This window comes from Anguilla anguilla, chromosome 13 (genome assembly GCF_013347855.1).
Source record: "Anguilla anguilla isolate fAngAng1 chromosome 13, fAngAng1.pri, whole genome shotgun sequence".
Lineage (NCBI taxonomy): Eukaryota > Metazoa > Chordata > Actinopteri > Anguilliformes > Anguillidae > Anguilla > Anguilla anguilla.
In genome coordinates, this window is record NC_049213.1 from 6,552,076 (window position 1) to 6,577,494 (window position 25,419).

At 40.6% G+C, this 25,419-nt stretch overlaps 1 protein-coding gene across 1 annotated transcript in view; it reads right to left on the reverse strand.

Moving 5' to 3' along the window:
• Positions 1–23,611, reverse strand: part of rspo4 (R-spondin 4) — a 47,241-nt gene extending 23,630 nt beyond the window's left edge. The window contains exons 1-3 of the mRNA XM_035389150.1: positions 23,373–23,611; positions 7,998–8,186; positions 2,570–2,707 (exon numbers count right to left, since the gene is read on the reverse strand). Coding sequence (XP_035245041.1) covers positions 2,570–2,707; positions 7,998–8,186; positions 23,373–23,451 — 406 coding nt within the window. The 5' untranslated portion in view covers positions 23,452–23,611. The remainder of the gene's footprint in view (positions 1–2,569; positions 2,708–7,997; positions 8,187–23,372) is intronic.
• Between the last annotated feature and the right edge of the window lie 1,808 nt (positions 23,612–25,419).

Consider the following 25,419-nt stretch of genomic DNA (forward strand, 5'->3'; position numbering starts at 1 on the left):
ACAAACAGCCAGCATTCAGCATCTCATACACCTGGGATATGCTCAAAAACAAAAGTCTGCACATCCATCATGAATCCCATATTGTTTTTTCATGGGAAAATTTCTAAGAACAAAAGTAAGAATAATTTAAGAAATGTTTTATGAATGAGGCCCAATGATGCCAAACACACTGCTAAGGCAACAAATTAGTTTTTCAAAGCTAAAAACAGAACAGTTGACTGGCCAAGTCATTCACCTGATCTCCAAAATCTCGCATAGGTGTTCAATTGGGTTGATATCTGGTGACTGTGATTCACATCGTTTTCATATTCATCAAACCCCTCATGCCCTGTGGATGGGGGCACTGTCATCCTGGAAGAGACCATTCCCATCAGAATAGAAATGTTTAATCATAGAATAAAGGTGATCACTCTTTGTAGTGATTTGCAGCGACCCTTCCTCTAATTGGACAAGTGGACTCAAACCATGCCAGGAAAATTCCCCCCACAGCATAACAGAGCCACCGAATACCCTAACCGTAGGGGTTTTTGCACCACTGAACTCTCAAATGTGTATTCGTCTTTGTACTGAGGGATTTATGCACTGCAACCCCACTAACATCCCTCTCTGCGTAGTTGTTGACGATTTGTTCTTGCTGACATCATGTCCTGCATTGACATTCTCAGTCACCTGAGGAAGAGTTGCTCTTGTGTTTTTCCTTTCATATCACATTGATGCACAATCATCACAGCAATCGAATGTGTGCTTTCGACCACAATTTCCAACCCTATTTACTGATGTCTTTCCCTTGGATCTAAATTCAGATGTCACTTTAATCACTGTTTGAAACACTAGCCAGTTGAGCATTCTTTGTGACTGAAGCTCCTGCCATCCATTCCCCAATAATGAACCCTCTTTCAAAGTGCCTTAAATCTTTTCCTCCTGCTATCTTGATCCAAAATTGAGGTCAATTGGGCCTACCCAGCATTTTATACATGCCCCAGAGCATGGTACGATGTTTATTGCTTAATTGTATCATGGCGTACACCTGTATGAAGAATCTGCATTCAATATGTTTTTCCACTCGTTTATTCAGGTTTTTTTTTCCCTTTCATTTGTCATCTGTCTGTATATATGCCAAGACCATGGGATTTCAGATAATTTCAAGTCAGAACGCAGATGTAAGGAAACGTATTGGCTTCCATGCTTGAAGAGAGAAGAGTGTATGATTCCGTTTTTCAGAGTAATATGTCATCAGATCCAGTATCTTTAGCATTGCCTAATTTAGGAGCACGTTGTTTTTTCTCTCTCTCAGAGGACCGTTCCAGTAAATATCATCTCCATTTAAAATTTCAATCTCTGTCGCCAAGGACCTGTCCTCACGGATATAATTGCAACAGTCTTGTCAGCGCTCATCCAAGGACCTGTCCTTTCTCAGTGAAGTAACAAAAACACAGGCTAGGAAATCCTTAATATGTCTATGCAGAATGTTTCACGTGTGCGCTTACAGTGCAGCAGTCGTAATGTTTTCAGTCTCTATTCAATCAGCATCCCAACCCATAGGAGCATTATCTCTGTTAGCAACGCCATTTGGTAAAGGTTCTCTGAAGGTCATGATAGACCTCGGAAGAGCAGAGACCCACAGATTCATCTTCTGCCGTACACTGAAGACCCGACTCTTCAGACTGCACCATGGCTCCCCTGACCCTCTTTCTCATTTGCATTTCCTTTTGTTGCAGTACTCTTATAGGCTAGCTGCGTTTTTGTTTACAATACTAACTGGTAGGCTATTTTATTCAGCTGATTTTGCACTAACTGATTATAAATGCACTTGCTGTGTGTTATAGCACTCTTATATTAGTGTAGTCCAAAAGAAAAAGAGCATCTGTAAGTGAATGCAATATAATGCAATATAATGTAATGCAATGTAATGAACTGTAAAAGGTGCTATTGCACTATCCACTACCCCAACTCATTAATATACTTCGAAATAACTGACTGACCAGAAAGCTGAACGGATGTACAATTCCAGCCCATCAATATCAGGCTCTTCACTTTCGCAGCTGCAATAAGGCAAGCGTTAAATCAAACCAAACTATTGATAATAAAACCTGAAATACTACTGAAATCAATGAATCACATCATAGCACTATTGCTAAAGAGTGCCAAGTCAGCAATGTGTGATACGGAGAAAGGCAAAATCCTAACCGAACTAAATTAAACCGTCCATAAATGAAGCCAAAGATAGCGTCACCAGACACTGTCATCCTGGCTGAGTGTAACCTTCCCATCCCTGGAAGGCGCTAAAACCAAACGTGTGTCATCGTGTGTGCCTGATACCCATCTGTGTGGAAATGTAAACATGTTAATGAAAACATTATGTTATTGCTGCAAACTTAATGTACACACAGGAACTGTGGGGGGGGGGGGGGGGTTCCCCATAGCTGTACTTAATACTCTCTAAATCCTTTGTAGCTCTGGCGGTTTTAAAGGCATGAGTAAAATTAAAATACAGCCATACAGATTAATTGTACAGCTAGCTCAGGGCAGCTAATGCACAGGACAGAAGCGCTGATGGTTGAGTACTCACCTATGCAGTCTGTTAGGTGTGGAATCGTGCCTTCTGGGCAGGTAGTTAAGCATTTGCCTTTAAAGAGCTGGAAACCACCTTTGCATTTTGTACAGAAATCTTTATTGAAGCACCTCTCACAGTTGGCAGCTTTGCATTCTGTAAGACACATCAGGGAAAGCATTATCAATAATAGACATGTCAATTAAATATTGCGCAATATGAATTCTCCATTTCATCCACAAAATTCCAGATGAACACAGAAGTAACATGAGCTCAGTAATACCGTTCCAAACTCCTTATTATACAATATATACTGTGCATCTTTGTTATTGTTACTGATGCAAAAAAGTGAGCATTAAACACAAACAAGTCACACGTTCAGATAACTAGTCCTCCATGAAAAAATATGTTTATGCACAGACCCTTGCATTTAAGACACTGGTTAAACATTGGAAAATACAGATTAATTTCCTTAGTGCTGTCTGTTTTATATATATTGTTCAATAAGCGAACTCATCTCAATCATGGTTGATACACTTTCTTTGTACAACAGTCTGTGATCATGCGAAACTTATCTGCCCATTCTGCAGAAAACATATTGTTTCAATTATTCAGTTAAATTATTTGCGTTCATTTCTTTGGTACGAGTGTTGTTTTCTGACATGCGAAAGATTGGTGGAAAATATATCTGTGCATGTCCAATGTCAAGTGTCTTTTTGGCATAACTGTTAGCTAGTTTTGGCAGTCAAATTGTTAGGTCATCCAGCTAGCTGAGGAAGAGAGTAAAGAGGAGTCCTAGCTACAACTAAGCGTATCAAAATACCATATAAATTGGATCTCAGAAGATAAAGGTATAGACAAGTTGCCAGAGATGGATAGCTTTTTAAAAAAGCAACCTTCCTTGCTCAAGTGCCGTCGTTCAGGCCATGTTTTAAAACTGAGATTGTCAACACACGCCTCAGTCTCCTAACTTGCGAAAATGCATATTGTGCATCATCAGGTAAGTGTATAAGCTACTGCGGTTGTTATGAAATTGCTATGTTATGAATTTTTTAAAATAATCAAGAACTACCTGAGGAGCAGCATCAGACATGGAGAAACTAAATGGGTTGGCAATGGGCTGCTTTCTGTCAAGAGCATCAGAGCTCGGGAGCTGGTAGTGAGGGAGAGTTGCTGATAATTTTGTAAATGAAGGCTCATCAGAAGCCCATCAAATAAGGAGTATATAAAGTGCTTTTCAAGAGGATTTCTGTTGGGTTTCTGATGGTGTCAGCCTGCTAGTTTTAATTGGGCCACTGCCGTTTATATGGCAAAGCGGCAGTGCTAAACGGTAAACCTTGATCATACTGTAACATTTCAGATAAGGATAACCGTAATCAACATGCATTTATTAAAGGGTTTGTTTGCATTTTTAGACCCAGGTCCGCTGAGCTACTCACCACAAATTATGTGATAAATTGGGGGGCTCAAGCTCTCCCAAGTCCTGTACGCACAGCTTACTCTCTGTTTGCCGTTAACTTTGTTAGCCAAATAACATTGATATTGAACAACGGCTGTGTAAATATTAAGATCAATAAACAGCACAAATGTCCAATATCTGCAGTTATATAACGCAGCTTAAGACGAGCCTCCATTTTGGCTCTTCTTTTCTGTGTAAAAAATGCGGAATCTTACGTTATCACGGCCTGAGTCTGATATTAACCTCTCGACCACAAGCACATATAATTGGGCATGTGCATTAAATTAAATGGAAAAGAGTGAATGATTTTGAGTTTTAAAAAAAAACCACTAAGCAATGCAGGCCTGTAAACTGTATTGCACACACTGTGCCTTGATAAAAAAGGTGCCCCCCCCCCCCCCAAGTCATAGCAGTCTAGATCCGGGACTGGTGTCTGGGTCTACATAAAATAGTATGGAGCTACAGTACTTTCCTAGACCAATGTGTGTTGTTAGTAGTTTCCTAGACCAATGTGTGTTGTTAGTAGTTTCCTAGACCAATGTGTGTTGTTAGTAGTTTCCTAGACCAATGTGTGTTGTTAGTAGTTCCTAGACCAATGTGTGTCGTTAGACACAATGTCAGATGCATTTATTAATAATGCTAAAGCAGTGTAAGTGGGTAGGCAGAAGGTACCCCCCAACAGCAGCATGCCCTCCTTGGCCCTGGAAATTAATTTTTATCCCCTACAGAGGACACAAGTCTCTGGTTTCAAGAGCCATATACTCTACTATGGTGAAACCTACATTAAGTGAAAATAAATAATATTTTTGAAAATATTTTCAATGCAACATGCTTTTGTCATGCTTTTGTCACTTGGTTAATTCGTAGGTGGAAAGTCCAGGGGTCAGAAAATAAAAGTCCTGCCATGTGTTTCTTCCACCCAAGAACTCATCCACCTGATTTCACTAATTAGTTCTACCGCCAGGCTGGTGAATTGTGCTACAGTAAATAGCAAATCCAGGTGATTGGAACAAAGGTTTGGGGAGAACTTTTACCTTCTGAACCTGGGACTTTTATACCTTACCCAACTTTGCAAATCTTTGCACCAATCATTAGTTGTGTTATTAGTTTTGTGTGTGCTAAAACGTTTTGCACATGCTAAAGGTCTTAGTAAATCAGGCCCCAGATTTGCACCAGAGTTTGTCAACTGTGGCAGCATCATCAAGTCAGGGATCTTTCTTTCACTTATAAAGCATGTTCATATGCTTACTGTATGCCAGGTAACAATAATATGTGGTGAAATAGCTCGTGTAAGAACACAGTTGTACATTAAATAAGAAAACAAAACAAAGTTTTCTTAAAGTAAACAACAAGTACACAATGTTTGTAGGACAGTAATTTTTAAAACACACAAATAAATCAGAAAAAAAATGAGTTGGAACTAATCAGATGGAAAAGTTTAAAAATATTGAGAAGGGATAGGAATACGCCAGAATAAACAGATACGTTTTGTGAGATGTGTTTTTTATTTTATTTTTGAAAATATGAATATTCTGGTTGCACTGGGATGGGTTCCAAAGCTCAGGGGCACATTACACTGTGTGCTCGCTGCGGAGAGAGAGCAGCTGAAGTCCGCGGTACGCGGAGTCCAAGGAACAGGGTCTCCCAGAAGGAGTTTAAGGTTTCAGTGGGGCAAAACGAAACAGGACTTTTACATATCAGAATAGTTACTCTGTATTCTATATGACAGTTAACCAGGCGGCCGTGTAATGGGTCAAATGGAACGATACAGCCCAATGTTCTTGTCTCATCGAAAATTGGAACAATGCCCTGAATGTACTGTGGCCTGTTGAACTGATAGAAACGCCCCATAGAACGACCCAGCCCAGGTGTAAGAGACAACCCATAGAAAGTGAGACACAACTAAAGCTGGGCTGAACCGTGCTAGTCTGTTATAAAGCACAAAATGCCAAAAATATACCTTCATTGCAAAAAAGCAAAAAAGTAGTAACAAGTGTTTTAGCCTTATAATGATACTTAGAAACTTTTTTCTCTCAAGTAGAAAATATTTTTCCCTCAAGTATAATAATATTCACTTTTTTGTTACTGTTTGCTTGGCAAGTGAAATTTTATTACGCCTCATTGGTGACCTTTTTGTCATACTTTAATGTTGGAGGTGTAGGTTGTGGCTCAGGTGGCATGGAGGTACGTATAACTACAAAAAACAAAAGCAATCAACTCGCATCACATATGAAATAAGCAAGTGAAGATTCGCATTCCAAGCACCTGCGTTTGAAATACGGGCCCTCCCTAGAAAGAGGCATGAGTTATTCAGGGATTTGAGAAGTGGAACTTGACCCAAATGGCACCTGTGGATTTATAACCCAAAATCCTGTAAAACATTTTCCGGTTCTGGATCTCCTGTGACCTGACCCAAGAGAGGGCCCAACATTCCAGTGAAGGTGTAGTTAACTACAGGAACTAGCAACTACTTCTGGCCCTAAAATATTTTTCCACACGACATAGCTCAGGAGGTAAGGCCGATTGTCTGGCAGTTGGAGGGTTGCCGGTTCAAACCCCGCCCTGGGCGTGTCGAAGTGTCCTTGAGCAAGACACCTAACCCCTAACCCCTAACTGCTCTGGCGAATGAGAGGCATCAATTGTAAAGCGCTTTGGATAAAAGCGCTATATAAATGCAGTCCATTTACCATTCTCCAAATACCGCCTCCTCTGTCTTTTCCCTCTAATCCTGATTGGTGAGAAACACTCTGCTCCACTATAGTTGCCTACGATCAACCACACTGTATACATGAACTATCATCTATCGTACTCATCTGGGACCTGATCAGCACGCAACAGACGCTGACCTGCTTGGATCTTGGGTCAGTATGTATTTGGGTTTGAATATATATATATATATTTTTTTTTTGGTCAAAATTTGACTTTTGATAAGTGGAACACTTAAGTGGTGATTTTTTTTCCCACCATGCCCTCCATTTAGGAAATGACTGACCTCTACAAGTTGGATGTTCATGCAACACACTTGCTTACATTGCCTTCCAAAGTGAATCTTTTAAGAATGTATTTAAGGGTTTATAAGGTGACCTGGGCTGAAGATATTTTCAGACATCTTTTGTGTCATGAGTCTGTTATGTGTAATTTAACATTCTTAACTGAGGAGCACAAAACACAGGCTAACGGATATAGCACACTCACTCAAACACAGGCTAACGGGTACAGCACACTCACTCAAACACAGGCTAACGGATACAGCACACTCCCTCAAACACAGGCTAACTGATACAGCACACTCACTCAAACACAGGCTAACAGATACAGCACACTCACTCAAACACAGGCTAACGAATACAGCACACTCACTCAAACACAGGCTAACGGATACAGCACACTCACTCAAACACAGGCTAACTGATACAGCACACTCACTCAAACACAGGTTAAAAGGTACAGCACGCTCACTCAAACACAGGCTAATGGATACAGCACACTCACTCAAACACAGGCTAACGGATACAGCACACTCACTCAAACACAGGCTAATGGATACAGCACACTCACTCAAACACAGGCTAACAGGTACAGCACACTCACTCAAACACAGGCTAACGGATACAGCACACTCACTCAAACACAGGTTAAAAGGTACAGCACATTCACTCAAACACAGGCTAACGGGTACAGCACACTCACTCAAACACAGGCTAACGGGTACAGCACACTCACTCAAACACAGGCTAACGGATACAGCACACTCACTCAAACACAGGTTAAAAGGTACAGCACACTCACTCAAACACAGGTTAAAAGGTACAGCACACTCACTCAAACACAAGTTAAAAGGTACAGCACACTCACTCAAACACAGGCTAACGGATACAGCACACTCACTCAAACACAGGTTAAAAGGTACAGCACATTCACTCAAACACAGGCTAACGGGTACAGCACACTCACTCAAACACAGGCTAACAGGTACAGCACACTCACTCAAACACAGGTTCATGTCCTGGCCCCTCATGCCGTAGTGTCCCGCGGGACAGGAGTGCAGGCAGGACCCGTGGTGCCGCATGTCCTCCCTGCTGAGGAAGAGGAAGAGCTTCTCCGGACAACTCTCACAGCCGTTCTCTCTGGAGCAGACCAGACAACTCCTGCAGTCCTCAGGGACATCTCTGGCGGCTGCGCAGACACAAACACAACGCTTACTCAGCGCGTCTCCCTCCCGCGTGTTTCCAGGGGCACCTGCTGCTACAAAGCTTATAGTAAACCTGTATAAGCTTCCATTCCTTAACATGAATGGGTGGAATCCCACATACATCATGAGGGGAAATTGGTATGACAGCCAAGTCAGGACGTATTTAATTAACCAATGATGTTCCTGAATCACCCAGGGGGTGTGGCGGTTTCAAGTCAAACTTTTGACGCGAGCGGTTTTAGCATTTTTGCGGTCCATCTCCAGAAAAAAAGGGCACAGCATCCAAATTCTGGAGCTTTATTCCTTTTTTCCGCAGACATGTGTTTTCGGATTTTTATATTCCCAGCTTCATGACTTCTCCTGATTTTTCATGCTTAATCTGGGGGAGGGGGGATGAAAGTGACGCTTTGATCGCTACAAAAACATACCAGACCCCAGAAACACTGGAGCGCTGGAGTAAGAGGGGATTAGTCACACTGCGGGGCCTAGGAGCACAGGTCCTGCCTGCTGTTGGGTCCTTATCGAGACAGACTGCCCCCTTCCTGCTATAGAGAGGGGCGTACTCAGGGCCTGCTGCCCCCTTCCCGCTGCAGTAAGGGGCGTGCTCAGGACCTGCTGCCCCCTTCCCGCTGCAGTAAGGGGCGTGCTCAGGACCTGCTGTCCCCTTCCCGCTGCAGTAAGGGGCGTGCTCAGGACCTGCTGTCCCCTTCCCGCTGCAGTAAGGGGCGTGCTCAGGGCCTTCTGTCCCCTTCCCGCTGCAGTAAGGGGCGTGCTCAGGATCTACTGTCCCCTTCCTGCTGCAGTAAGGGGCGTGCTCAGGACCTGCTGCCCCCTTCCTGCTGCAGTAAGGGGCGTGCTCAGGACCTGCTGTCCCCTTCCCGCTGCAGTAAGGGGCGTGCTCAGGACCTGCTGTCCCCTTCCCGCTGCAGTAAGGGGCATGCTCAGGACCTGCTGCCCCCTTCCCGCTGCAGTAAGGGGCGTGCTCAGGACCTGCTGTCTCCTTCCCGCTGCAGTAAGGGGCGTGCTCAGGACCTGCTGTCCCCTTCCCGCTGCAGTAAGGGGCGTGCTCAGGACCTGCTGTCCCCTTCCGGCTGCAGTAAGGGGCGTGCTCAGGATCTACTGTCCCCTTCCTGCTGTAGAGAGGGGCGTGCTCAGGACCTGCTGTCCCCTTCCTGCTGCAGAGAGGGGCGTGCTCAGGAGCTGCTGCCCCCTTCCTGCTGCAGTAAGGGGCGTGCTCAGGACCTGCTGCCCCCTTCCTGCTGCAGTAAGGGGCGTGCTCAGGACCTGCTGTCCCCTTCCCGCTGCAGTAAGGGGCGTGCTCAGGACCTGCTGTCCCCTTCCTGCTGTAGAGAGGGGCGTGCTCAGGGCCTGCTGTCCCCTTCCTGCTGCAGAGAGGGGCGTGCTCAGGAGCTGCTGCCCCCTTCCCGCTGCAGTAAGGGGCGTGCTCAGGGCCTGCTGTCCCCTTCCCGCTGCAGTAAGGGGCGTGCTCAGGACCTGCTGTCTCCATCCTGCTATAGAGAGGAGCATACTACCCTGGATCACTACCTTGCAGGGAAGTGCAGAAGCCAAACCTGGTACAGGTGCTGCTTGCTTTCAACGCCACTAACTAATTTACCATTTAAGAACCTTAGTTACACAGTAAATCAACTAACACTGTAAAACCTAAATACAGTTTCCCTAACTTAATTAAGTTTCTCCAAGAAATTAAAAAACTCAGAATAACTAAATTTTGAAGAAAAAAAAAAAGATTGAACAGTGAACAGTGAACACCTGAACTGATAAAGTTACACACTGAAATGGTTCAAGGCATTTGGTTTCCTCAAACCAAAGCATAAACTTTTTTTTTGAGCAAAGAAACTTAAGAAAAGAACACTGGAAAAAAAACAAAAAAAAACAAGGCATGTTTGATGAAAGAATATTAAAACAGCCTTATTACATGGCAAGTTAAAAAGCAATGATGCATTTTGGCAGAACCATAATGCAATGCAATAAACATATTTCAGTACCTCTTTCAGCATAGAAGAATGCCTTAGCTTTTTTTCTTTTTCACTGACTCGGACCTCATCACCAACTACACGTTTATATATTTTTTTGTTTATTGTGTATGCAGGCACTGTTACAATCCATGATTATTTACATTGGAGTTATTTCAACAATACCCCACATCGTCTGTTTTCCTGGGCTTAAATTTTTTGCAGATTTTTAACATAACTTTGCAATTCAGGCTTGAATAGCACAAGGCAACAAAAGAAAAAAAGCTTCATGAAACATGAATTTGTGCCTGCAGTATGATCAATGTTATAGGATTTCATCTTAGCTCCAATGAGACTTCCGCTGACAGTTCCAGATGATATTTTAAGGGTGGCATAAAACCAAATTTACTACTTACAGCAGACTCCCATGGTAACACCTAAAAATCTGTTGTTATTTTTCAGAAGTATATGTGTAGCAAAGAAACCTAAATACTTATACAGAATGATACATTACACTAGTAACAGGCATAACTACACTACCAGACATGTACAGATGGGCCGTTCCACAGTCCCTAGGCCTAGGTCAAATTTCATGAAAAAGACAGTTATGTGTAGAGCAATGTCGATATGGAACTCCTTGCCTTCACAGATTACAGAGATGAAAAGCAAAAGACAATTTAAAAAAACTTACCTAAAAAAAGCTTACCTAAAGTAACTTTTCTGAATTTGATTGAAGAGTTCACTGTGTTTGAATTTAAGAGTCTCACGGTATTAATTCATTATTAGTTTTTGTCTTGATGCCTCATGTTTTTCTAGCACTTGTGTAACTGCTAGCTTCTCTTTTTGTTTCAACTAGACTTAGCACCTTTTGGAGGTTGTTGACCTTGCAACCTCTGTATTTGTGATTTGTCCATTATTGTTTCTCTTTGCTGTTGTCTTGAATGTTTTCTTTCTTTTATCGATTGTTTATAGTTTTGTTGTTGTTGTTTTACTTTGTCCCTGTCATGGTTTTGGCTGATGCCACCATTTCTTTTCCTTCCTGCACCTTTTCTTCAGTTATTACAGCCATTGGTTTTTTATGCGCCTTTTCTTCAGTTATTACGGCCATTGAGTTGATTGAATTATACACGTGCAAATTTCTTTTTACAATTTGCACCTGTTGGCGTTTTATTTAAACCCCAAGCAAGCTGATGAGCTTTGCTTCAGTGTCACTTATGTTGCACGAGAGCCGGTATTCTGACAAACGAGGTAAAGGTAAAGGTAAAGGTAAAGGTAAAGGTAAAGGTAAAGGTAAAGGTAAAGGTAAAGGTAAAGGTAAAGGTAAAGGTAAAGGTAAAGGTAAAGGTAAAGGTAAAGGATTGAGTTGCGATATTGGATTGTTGTGGCTATAAAATTAGCACAACAGTCTTTAGCTTTTTTAGATTGTTGGCAACAAGTTAGTGCCACAATCTAAGCTCAGTATTCTTTCTTTAGGGTGTTACTTTTTCAGCCTCGGTTCGAGGTCTGTTTTCTGCTCCGGCAGTTTTATTTTCATACTCCTTAAGCTTTAGTTTTTTTACCCAGTACGTGGGTTGTGTAGAGCTTTTCTTTGGGATACTCTCCCTAAGGAGTATTGTTTTCCTTTCCCTTATTTTTCCGCTGTCCTTGTCTCTTGAGACTTTGTGGCTATTTTACCTCTGGTGAATAGCTTAAATAACCCCCTGCTCAGTCGCGGTTGGTCTCCCAAAACCCCCACTCCCTCACAGTCCCTTTTTATAAATTTGTATGTATTTTGTTCTATGTGGACCCCAGGAAGAGTAGCTGTTTCGATGGTAACAGCTAATGGGGATCCTAATTTTTTTTTAAAAGACATCAATACAGTTTATGAGAACCGGAATCCACACAGTCAATCCACAGTGCACAGTCAATAAGTCGACGGCGATTCAGAATGATCTCTTCTCTGCGTCTTGTCCTTCGCAGCTTTGGATTTGCACAAATTAGCGGAAACAGAGGCCTCGCTGAAATTCTTCCCCCACAAGGGAGTCTTCACACTGAAAATTCACTGACTGGCACGTAATTCAGGTGCAATGAACTCCACATGGCGTCACCTCCACAGGGGGGTCAAACACGCCCAACCAACCGGAATACTGCCATCAGCTGACCTCACACGTTGCCCCTAGTAACCTTTAACTGGTCCGTCTGCTGTCCTTTTGATGTCACCGCGAATAGGGAATTCCTCACAGTTAAACTCACAAGTTATACTACACCCACCTGGAACATGGATATGACCTGACCTCACACACAAACCCCTAGTAACCATTAATTTGCCAGCTTGCGGTCTTTTTGATGTCCGTGTAAACAGAGAACTCATCACAGTTAAAGCAGTGTAGTTTCTTTTGCCCACTATGCTGTGTATTAGCATTGCCATTAGCATATTAGCATAAATTTTGTATTAGCATTGTAAAAATAAATATCATTACAAGCTGACCTCTTTACACACCTATACATGTACCTATAACGTTAATATCCCAAAATATAATCCAAAAAGAAAGACAGAGGAGATGGACATTTACTTGAACTTCTAAGTCAGTTGTCAGGCAATGCCTTCCATCATGTGAAATGTGGTGTAATATTTGTCAAATGCCTACATCTGTTTCAGAGAAGCCACTTCCAAGTGTCTCAGATCATCCACTTGTTGATAGTATATGTCAGCACTTCAAAGCCTCAGCAGACATGAAATATGTAAATATAAATAATTTTTTTTAGGAACAGTATATGCTAACCTGCTTTCCTGTTTTTATGGAAAGCATTTCACGGCCAGAATGTGCATCTGCGTTTTATGCAGGCTGACCAACCCAGTTTCTTTTTAATCTTGAAATATTTGTTCCTTTTGCAAAGGATAAACTGTAGCAGAGAGATAATGAAGGATTTGAGTAATGCTTGAATAGATTCTATGGGGAAGAGAGCCTGTTATATTATTTTCAGCTGTCAGTGTCAGACTGATTCCTGTCCATTCTTAGTATACTCTTTATTAAGTAATGTAGTGTGCTAAATTGATGCAGTATATTGCTAGGAATATAAACGATTACGCTGCTATGACACTAATAACATTAGTGTTAAAGAGAAATCTTTTTTAGATATGCAACTTATGGAGACAGTCATAGCATGAGGGAAGATAGGGGAAAAAACTGCCTGTTGGTCACGAATATTAGTGACAGAAAAAACACGGTAGTAAAGGCTGATAAATATTCTAAATGCCGTTCCATCCCAATGCACGTTGAGCGTGGCATTACTGGTAAGAACAGATCCTTCACAGCAGAAATGTCTGATCATTCCAGCTCCAGGTTATATTGCACAAAGCTGGAACACTTTCAACTTTGGCAGAAATTCAAAATGATACCATGAAAAAGCAATTCTTTCTCTCTCTCTATCTCTCTCTCTCTCTCTCTATCTATATATATATATATATATATATTTACGCAACATTTTATTTTTTTTGTTTAGTAAAAACTGAGTAAACGCTAAAGAGGTTGTATAAGTAAAGAATAAAGTAAAATGCACTGTTGATTTTTTTATAGGTTCTAATTTAACTAAAATCTTTGCTATAGTCATAACGTTTCATCAGTGAAGTCAACCAAGAAAGGGAACTGAATCAAAAAATAACAGTAACTGTGCTCTCAACTTCTACAAAACAGAAAAAGAAATACAGTTATACGCAAAATTGTTTCAACATGTTTGTCTTCGGTCTAATTTACTGAGCCTGGGTTTAAATAACTTATGTTCTCTTCCAAAAGAATCACAGAACATTGGAACTAATTTCTTGGGCGACCACCTGTGCTTGTATCATGTGAAGGGCCATGTCCGTTGCTAACGTTACCTCCGGCTAGCGGAGTTGTAACTGCGTGCGATGGAGCCTGGTTATCTGCCACCGCGTCTCTTTCATCCTGAGATACGGCTGGGCTGCTGGCCTCTGTTGTCTGTCTGAACGGTGATCCATAATCAGAAGAGATATGCCCTTCTGCTCGGACCGTCCTCGGCACATTTAACGCATCACACGGGCCGAGGGCCTCCCCGCAGCTCACCGAAATGTGTTACCAATGAAACAAAACTCATGGCCGTTTTGAGCGGGGATGAAAATGGGAAAGTGAAGACATTTTTCTTTTTCGTTCTCTCTCTTTTTTTTTTTTTTTTTTCATGCCCAGAGAGCTGCCAGAGGATGGGCGGGGGGGGGGGGGGGGGGGGGAAGAAGAGGCCACGTGTTTTTGATCAGGGCGCAGTCCTTCACTGGGAAAACGGGGGGAGACAGGACGGGATGCGGACCCCTAACCTGCCTGCTGACTCAGTCTGGAGTGTCCAGAATCACAGGAGCGTTACTAGCAAAAAGGGTCTTCCACAAGACATGTGACTCTGTCAGCATCGTAGAACTCTGTATTGTGTGTGTGTGTGTGTGTGTGTGTGTGTGTGTCAGGAGCGTGTGTGTGTCTGTGTCGAGGTGCCACCAGGGATTTGGGGCCCCACAAAAAGATCTCACATTGGGCCCCACCACCCGATGTATTCTAGTTTTTTGTCAGTTAGGGCCCTTGTAATCCCCCCCCCCACCCTTACAGTGCCCCCCGTTTGCATTTGCAAGCATGTGCCTTACTATGTGTGTACTTGCATGTGGCCTGCCTGTGTTTATTTGTGTGTACACATGAGTGTGTGTGTGTGTGTGTGCGTATGTGTGAATGTGTGAGTGTGCATGAATACGCACATTTGTGTGTGTGTGTGTGTATTTTTGCCAGGTTTTTGTCATTCTCGACCCTAAATTATCAATGGCATGCGTGCGTATAATAAATACTGACAGAAAACTTCACAAATGTTTTCACTTCACTGGAAAACACATTTTGCTCACTCAATCATCCACAGAAAATCTTTTAAGAAGTAAGCTTTCCAAAAAAACAAGACACCGTTCATTTATTCAGAATGTAATTGAACATGCTGTTTACCTCAGCTGTAGATGCCTATGATTGTCTTAATCTGATCTGCAGGTGAACAACAAGTACAGCATCACGCTTCAGGAAAGGGTATGTTTGCCTGCTGCATGCCCTTGCTTTATTTGGCTAACACAGCATAAATGACTGTGATGTAGTGCTACCACTGTCTTAAATTCACACTAGTTATCATTATTTAAATACAACCTCGGGGGGTTCCTGATAATAGCCACAAAGTAGTTAAATCAAATCTAACAGTTCATGTGTCCAATAGTCCAATAAATACACTTTATGAGAATACTGTGTAACAATTGTGCTCAGAGAGTGCTCTATCAGAGTGGATGACATCGTCCAGGCTCAAACCTGCGGCTGCAAAAGACAAGACTTTTCCTGTTGTCCCACCCTCCCTCCCCTTCCCAGCCCCCCACCCCGCCCCCCTCCCAGCCCCCCGCCCCGCCTCCGCAATATTGATTTTCAGACCGTAAACGTCTCTGGAGCCACTGGTACTTGGCTCTATTGCTGAACATTCTGTCCTGATATCAGCCGTGAAAGAGAGCAAAAGCCTTGGTGCGAGTGTGTGTTTGTGTGGGCACACGTGTGTGTGTTTGTGTGTGTGCGGGCACACGTGTGCGTGTGTGTATGTGTGTGGGTGCATGTGTGTCCATACGCTCGTCCACAAACATGAGCGTGCGCGTGTGTGTTTGTGTGGGTGCACGTGTGTGTGTTTGTGTGCATGCGTGTGCGTGTTTGTGTGTGTGCTTATGCATGTGTGTCCACATGCTCGTGCACGAACGTGAGCGTGCGCATGCGTGTGTGTGTGTGTCCAGTAGGGCCCCCAGAAGAGTCTAGAAATCTTTCACCCATGAAACTGCATGACCATCAAAGCACACTTCTTAACGTTCCCTGCAGGTTCTGCCACTGTGCCGAAAATCACAGCACTTCACACTCTTTTTTAGAGAGCAACACCGAGCAATGGCAGCACGTCCGTCGGCTGTGCTCCGCCTGACATGTTCGAGCACATGACTGATTGGCCTGTCTCCATGGCGACCGGCCAAAATCTGATCATCTGCAACACACACCTGCAGTTAGACAACGAGTGATTGTTTCTCTTTTAACACTAGATAGGCCAGAGCGATGCCACTGTGCTTCGGGGAACTTAATATTAAAATTACCCCAATGCCACAAATGCTATATGCTCCTCCTTCCACGACTTTCCTCAATATTTGGCCTTAAACTGCATTTTTCAAATTCAAAAAAAAAAAAAATTGACTCAGTAAAGGAATACAGGCGGTATGTGCCATTTTCTTCACAAAATCCCCCGCCAGACAATAGACAAACAACGAACAACAGGTGCTTTTACCCAGGTGCGCAAAGTGTTGCTGTCTACTCCAGCATGCTATTCAGCAACTGAATGACCGGTGTTTTGTTATGAATTTCCCAATAAAGCCATTGGGGTGGGTATGAATAATTGTGGATGCTGTTATTATTGAAACGATAGGCTTATAACTCCACCAACAAATGCCATTTTCGGGTTTTCACTGAATCTGAGACTTTGAGTAAACTTTATAAAATAGCTACATGACAACTGCATGAAATATAACAGATTGTGCGTGCAGTCCCAGCAAACCACAAAAGCTGTGTGTTCTCTGTGGAATTGACAAAAGGAGAACAATTGTGCATAGGCTATGTAAAGGTGCACTCCAAGGAGAAGTAGTTCAAAATAAAGATGAGGAACTATTTTTTAATTATAAAAGCATTTTTTCAGTTTATAATTGACTTAAGTGTCCCACAGATAGGAGTGGTGGCGGGGTTCATGCAGTTTAGAATAAGGATAAGAAACTATGTTTTCATTTATAAAAACATTTTGCCGTTGTTTGAAACTTGATTTGACTGTTTGTTTACCTCAGTGTTATAAAAGCCTGTTATGGCTATATAACATACAGGTAATTGTTTGTTAAATACAGCTTTAATAAGAAAGTTACCTGTTGTTAAATTGTATAATTGTTGATGTCATTGTAAAACCATAACATTCATGCTTTCATATCTCAACAATAGCAGAGCCAGTGATTATAATGGTAAAGATCTGAGATTTTTGGCATGTTATACAGCTGCCATTTTAAATTTCTCCCACTCCCAGTTTACCCCACGCCCACTTCCAGTTTTCATCCGAATACAAATTATTTTTCGTTGGTTGTTGGATGCATGTATAAATGTATGCATGCATGTACAGTATTTACAATCACAAAATCAGAAATGTTGCAAATAGGAGAGTACATTTTGTAAAATGAACTTGACAAGCAAGTGTAAACATATCCTTTCTGGTATGTAAGTGTTCATCGGCTGTTTAAAACATTCATTTAATGATGCCTTTTTCCATGCAGTAAATTGTTTTATGTGATACTTTGATGTAACACTTAAAAGTTTCAATGGCCACAAATATGTTCAGATGGTAAGATGAGAAAAGACACTACTAAGGTAGGCAATATTGTTTATTGTGACTTGGCCGAATTTGATACCAGTACTTTTAGTGGTGGGCCTAGATTTTGCAAGTCCTAATGACTTAAAGACAGTGCTCTGTATGTGAGACTAACTTGGCATTTTTGTATGTTGAAAATGTGTTTTTCTTCAGATATAATTTCTTTTCGTACTGTGTTTGTTATGAATAACTGAAAACAGCAATGCATGCAAATGTAGGTTATGAGAGGTATGCATATCCCGGATCGACACAGCTGTGATTGGGGGTGGGGGTGGGGGTGGGGGGTGGTGGGGCGCAGGTGGTTACCGTAGCACTTTTCTATATAAATATATATTTCAAAAAACAACTGCGGAGACAAACGGTGTGGTGGCCCATTGAAAAGCACTGTATGCACTCACTCATTTGACCGTTTATGACGAGCCTTCATTTACAAAATTATCATGCCCTTCCATTTCAGCTCCCGAGCTGTCTACCCTTCTCTCCTGGTCCGTTTTCAGTTTCAGTGTTTATAAGGTTTATAAGGCATACCTTTAGTTGTAGCAAGGACTACTGTTTGCTATCTTCCTCAGCTAGCCAGCTGACCATACAGTTTGACCAGCAAAACTGTATCTACCAGCTATGGCAAATAGACACTTGATATTGGACAATAGAATACAAAGACATATTTCTCAGCAATCTTTGCATATCAGAAAATGAAAGTAGCACCAATGAAATGACCACAAATTATTCAAAGGAATAGTTTAAATAATATGTTTTCTGCAGAATGGGCATGTAAATAAAGTTTGACAAGATCACAGCCTATTGTACAAAGTAAGTATACTAACCATGGCCGAGATGAGGTTGCTTATTACATTACATTTATTTGGCAGATTTGGCTTTTATCCAAAGCGACGTACAAAAGTGCATATCAAAGGTCATTGGAACAACTACAGAACACAGGTCCGACAAGGTACAGTACTCATTTTGTACAGTTCATAGCCAAGAACACAAAGTCCAGTTCACACAGTGAACATTACTCTGACCTAACCTATGCTAAGTCAAACTAGGGGGCAGTTCAAGCTACAACATCAGGCCGATGATACAAAGTACAATAAGTGCTGGAATGGAGGTACATGTAACAGGAGTGGCATGAAAGACAGGAATTTAAGTGATAGAAATGATCTGTAGAGTGGTGATAGTTAATTAGTCCAGGTATAGTCTGAAGAGATGCGTCTTCAGACCACAGTGGAAGATGGCCAATTAGAGAGTGGTGGAGGGACTATGAACAATATATAAAACAGACCGCACCTATAGACTTCCCATATTCTGTGATGTTAAACAAGCATCTGAAATACAATAAAAACTTGAGTGCAAAGGTACTTTTTTCACATAGACTACTGCTAGATATGAAAGTTTGCTCACGCTTTTAAAGAAGTTAAAAAGCCCATTAAGCACAAGCCCAAATAGAAATGGAATGTAGACGTCTAAAAGGGTGGAAATGTAGGTTGACATGTTTTGACATAAAGGACTAGGTTAGCTCAATTGAACCGTAATTCAACTCTGGTTTGACTTCCATATGGTCTGGCTCCTAGCCAGCAAGAAAACCTCCACGTTGAACCAAATCTAGCCGGTTAACTGAACGTCTAGATGGTATGACATAATAGAGTGTATGTTCAGTGAAAGACTGACTAGATTAGGTTGAAATGTGATAGTTTTATAACCGGCTAGGACATAGACAGGCTATATCAGGGTAAAACATAAAGGAATTAGTGGTAAATAGAGCTAATGTAGTGTGTTTACGTGAAAACATCTGCCAACCTATTTACATCCCTTCTGACGTTTAGATACAGCCAACCTTCTGCCTTTGGTTTTGTGCTCACTGGGAGACGAACGATACTGCTTGCATGCAAAATGATAGAGAATGGATTTCAGGAATATAAATTAGTTCCCATAAGGATTATACAGTTGCAAAAGCAATAGTTTTAACGTAATGGGCAATTATAAAATATTAGAAAAGGAAAAAATCTTGCATCACAAGTTACAGATTTCCCTGAGGCAGGATTCAACCCTGAGCCCTGACAGTCCTTTGGCAAGCACGTTCTCAGCGAGCCACCGCCAAAGGAGTTACAATAGTAGAAAAAAAATGTGGCTAAAAATACATGTGTCCATTTTGCATGTGTGTGTGATGTTTGGATTCACTGGTGTAGCTAAATATCCAATGGGGAGATGTATTGTTTGTGGCCCTGGAGCATTTGTGATGATGTCATGGGCAGGAAAAAAAAGAAGGAAAAAACGTGAATTCCCCAAAGTTTGGGGCTTTTTTTGTGTGGCCGTGTGAGGGTTGTTTGTGAATTCTGTCTGTTGAAATGGGGTCAGAAGATACAGAAATTGATGTTTTAAGGGCTGAGAGTCTGTGGTCATTGTGGACTGACTGGGCTGATATTCTGTGGTGATTGTGGTTATTTCTGTGGGGAACCCTGAAAAGCGCCAAACTCTCGGCGCTGTATAGGTATGGGGCATGCCACACCACCAAGCCGTAATTTGGCGGGATGGAATACCTGCCATCCCAATTAATGCTTAACGCAAGACCAACTCTATAAATCACAAAAAACTATGTTTTTAGTGAAATGTTTACATTTGCCAAAAGCCTCAAAAGAACGGATATGAAATTGATCAACCCTAATGCTAACATCAGCCTGCTCTTCACCAACGTGTATTAGCACAGATCTTTGATCAACTGCTATGGCCCTGGATATGTCTACTGTACTTCAAACAACATGTACTCAGCTCTGGGCAGATTGCTTAAGATTCAAACCTATTAAATTCAATTCAGTTTCTTTAGTTTTTGCACCCGGAGGTTGAATTCATGCTTGGTATTATTATGCATGTAACCTTCACTGGAAATTACCTAATGAAAACCAAAACATCATCTTAAAACAAGCATTAGATTGTATGGTAGTGTATCAAATGTTTAAATCATATTTCCTATAACACTGCACTACATATGTACATTGAGTGTAGCACCATAGAGGTATTAATGGAATTTCCCATTAATAATAAAAATGTAATTAACATGTTATGTTTGCTCTTCGTAAAGACATGCTCCTATGTTACACAAAACGTAATGGAAAACTCAGTAACTTAAAACGTAACAAATACCTGAAGATGGTAAAAACAAGGCTAGCCTACAGAGTAGTCTAACAATATGGTAGCAACAGAAGTGAGGGTATTCCAGCACATAACTTAGCTAGCTCTTCTCATAATGAGCATACAGTTAGCTAACAACATTAAGTAGCCTAGGCTAAGACATAAAAAATGTGCATTTACAACACGTGTAACGTTACATTTACAGCTTGCTTGCTAGCAATACAATATGATCTGAAACATTAGTGTTAGCTGAGATCATCAAATTATTTAGACAGTTAGTTAGTCTAACTAGAGAGACATGAGAGTTTACATGAAGATTCAAACCTAGCTAAGTTACTAAGAACATAACGCTAGTCACCCAAGCTGTAATTAGCTATCTAGCTAACAGATAGCAAATACAATATGTAACATAACGTTACTGGAACTGGCTAGCCATATGATTTCGCCCTTGCTTTACTGGCTCCAACACTATATAGTCAACTGCCTGCTTGTCACTTCAGACAGAGTACTCAGAGCAAGCACGTGCACAAGGCCAGGCTAAAGTTTCCAAAGCAACAGCCCATTTGCCCTCTTTGGCTGAGCTGCCCCTCTGGAGGAAAAAAAAAATATAATTGTTTTATTTTTGCTGTTGTGGCCGCATAAATACGAGTAGCCCATAATTGCTAAAGTTAGACCAAATTAAATCACCATATCATCCAAACTTTTATTACTTTTTGATAGGCATGCGGCATGCCTCTGTGGGACACAGAGATGGGGCGGCCCAGAGCCGTAAAAAAAAAAAAAAAAACGTGATGCAAAGTGATGCCCTATGCCCCCTGGCATGTGACATTGTAGCATCCAAACTTGGTATTGTTGACCATAGACACTTTCAGCTGATTTAAATTGATAAAAATCAATACATATAAAAGTAACCATATATAGTCATTGTTGGTAACCTGTTGTATAAGTGGAATAAACCCCTCCGGGCTGTCCTGTTTTTGGAAAATAATGTACTTTGGCTTCGCCTCGGCCGCATCACCAACCCCCACTACAATATTTTCCAATAACGGGACAGCCCATCGTGGTTTATTCCTTACATAATCATCTGAGTTCAAAGAGTTTATGTTTTAAGTTTGAATATTGTGGTTTTCACTTTTTTGGTTTCAAAAATGTTTCCTCAAAGTTTGAATGTTTCACATAGCTTCTGCTGTCTATAACAAGTAATTAAATGAAGGACCATTGTGCCATGTTGAAACGGTGTGATCACCATACAGGTACACAGGGTCTTTTAGAATGCACCGGACAGGTTCCAAATGCATCGTAAACCATCACATTTACATCTAAAACAATGACGTCTGACAGCAGGGCAAACAGCCTGTACAGCTGAGCATTTGACCTGTTCAGTCAAAACATGGTTACAGCAGGCAGTATTAACTAGGTTTCAAAGCAGGTGCATTTAAAGTTCCCCCAACTGCCTTTTTGAGATAGCGGGAAATATCCTTGTGAAACTAAATGGTTAATAATTTATATAGATACTGCAGCTTGAATTTCAGTGGCTAAATTGGCTAAATTGTAATTCCCTATAATCATAAACTAATAAAGCCTTATGAGGGTTTTAAGGTGTATTTGTACCCTTCAGAACTTCAGTGTAGAGGATCCAGCCAAAGGCAAATCCAGTCTAGAGGACAGTGAGCATCTTTCTTACAGAAAAAAATGTTGTTGTTGTGTTTTTTTTTTGTTTTTTTTAAACCAATTTATTATTATTATTATGATTATTATCGTTGTTGTTGTATTTTGCTAAACGTATGCTGCAGAATGATTTGGTATATTTTCAGAAATACGGTACATTTATTTATTTATATGTAAAACACGTGTTTGCAATCAAGTTAAGAAAACAAAAAATAGATAAATGGTGCATAAATTGGAGCAAGAGTTTTGGGGCAGATTTACAGTTATTAACTAATCTTGTAAATTTATTTATGCATTTAGCTAATTGTAAAGCTTTTAAGTAATTATTCAATTATGTAATTCAGGGGATTCTTATGCACAACAACAAAAACCAACAGTTATTATTATTATTATTATTATTATTATTATTATTATTATTATTATTATTATCTGGTTGTATTATAGAATGGAAGCAGTTCAGTATTAAGTTCAGAATTAACAGTTAACAGCATGGCTCAAAGCAGCTTGTCCCTGAAGAATTAGAATTAGAAATAAGGTCTGTCATAATTTCCGTATGGTTTATAATAAATGGTTACGTTAATCGTTTTTATTACTATTTTTTACTTTGACTTTTTTTCGGTCTGGTATTCTAAAATAATGCGATTTGGCCGAAGATATTGCTCAAGCTACATATTGGAGACGGTATGTTCCATTAAAAAAAACTCAACTTTGATCTTGCTCTACCAAATATAGGCTACAAATATGGGAAACGGCCATGAATATGACACATAAGAAATGTTTCGGAAATTATTGCCCAATAATAGAAAACTTCAGGTAAGCTACTCGTTTTATACTGAGCGATGCAGTGTATGTAACATAAAATGCATGTTTAACTCACCTACAGATACTTCTTGAAACCGTTAATTAAAAGCATCCCACCGTCACAAAATTCCCATTTATTAATTCAGCTATAAGATTGTTTGGAAAAATCGTTCTTACCACTTCGCTTTTCTGCAGTCGGGCTCAACATCATTGCATTGCTGACCAGGGTTAAAATCACAAAAAGTCGCAAATGCATCTGGGCAAACAAGGACCGCCTCAGAATAGGTTTAGGGACATCTGAAAAGATTCTAGGATGCGCCAATGACCCAATACGCCGCAAACCCAACTCCGAACTGTTTACTTGGAAGTGGCATTAAGTAGCATTCCGTACTGTTTTGATTCACGGGAAATCCCAGTCAAACTCCCCCACGCAACTACGGCGCTCCGACCATTAACCCTCTGCAGCCTTACCGCACAATTCCGATTTCATAACTTCAAAGAGGGTAGTAAACTGTGGAAAAAAGGAAAGAAGAAGAAGAAAAAAAAACACTGAGTTCCCCTGCCGTTTATGTTTTTAATTGGGTAGAGCCTACCTGTAAATAAATAGTAAATGTCTTCATGGAACACATCGAGGAACTTGGTTGAAACTTATCCCGTTTTTTAAGCATACAACCTCCTGTGATGAGTTAAAAAAATACAAAAAATATCCGTTTACATTAACACGGTTCCCTGTTGCAGACATCTGACGTGGTAGGAGAAATACTGTCTTCAGGGTTTCATTTTGTTAGTTCTAGGTCAATTTATGAGACACTTTGACGAGTTTATGACTTAAATGGTTGACCATTACAGATGTGTTAGACGTATGTGTTAGGAGGCTGTAATCGATTATTTCAGCTGTAATGGTCTAACTGACCAATACAGCTCAAAACTCTCTCTTTGCATGAAATTGTATGGCAGTTGACACAGGTGGAAAATGTTTCATGTATGATATTTTTGAATTTAATGTTTGAAATTACTATAATAATTATGATTTTTGTAGGTTAAAGATGTTAAAATACAAAATATTACATGCCTTATCCACTTCATAGATTCTGGCAAATCAGAACAGAATATAATCTGATTTGCCAGAATCTATGATGTGGATAAGGCATGTAATATTTTGTATTTTAACATCTTTAACCTACAAAAATCATAATTATGAAAAAAAATGCAAAAAAAAAAAAACCGGATTGCTGATACTATATTAATTCCATTAATATAGTATCAACAATCCGTTTTTTTTATTAATATTGTATCAACAATTTTTTTTTTTGCATTTTTGTTAGCAAAGTAAAATGATAAAATCTAGCCTTAAAAAGACTTTGAATGTTCTGGACTGTTTTCATTCAAACTATACATTCTCTTGTCACATTGTATAAGCAGATTCATTTATAAAGTTTAAAATATTCATTTTATTGTCCTAAAGAATGTAAAATTCAGTTTTAATATATTTTGAGAGAGAGAGATAGAGAGAGGGACAGAAACAGAGAGATGGTGAGAGAGAGAGAAAGAAGGAAAGAGAAGTGCACACGCATGAGTGTGCTATGAATCATAGTTCTTTTGTGAAAAGGTTTAGTGTTGACAACCAGCAGCACAAGAAACACTACAGATATTTTCCTCACTTCTGAATATGTCCTTTATATGACTACCCTGGCATCCTCACCATAATTAAAATGACTCTTTATTGTTTTACAATATACTTTCACATCCAGTTTTTATGTCAACTGTTTACTCTGAGAGGGATTTTGTGAACTGAGATTGCTAGTGAGGTAGGTTTTGCTTTAAGAACCTAAGACAAGGTTTGAGTGTCTCACTGGCCCTGAAAAGTTTCACTAGCACTAAAAGCTTTCCTTGGCAAAAAATAAAAATAAAAAGTAAATAAAAATAAAAAAATAAAAAAAAATAAAAAAATAAAATAAATGAAGGAATTTCCCTTCATGTATGGTTGTAATAACAAGGTTGTAACCCATTTATTAAGGTTACATACATCCAGCCATTTTCTAACCCACTTATTCCTGGTCAGGGTCACAGGGGACACGGGGAGAGCATGCAAACTCAACAAAGAAAGGCCTTGGATTCGAACCCAGGACCTTCTTTCTGTGAGGTGACAGTGCCCCAGTGCACCCATAAAGGTTGCATAGGATGTCAATTAATGAATTGTTTAGGGATCCAGGTAAACCTGGTC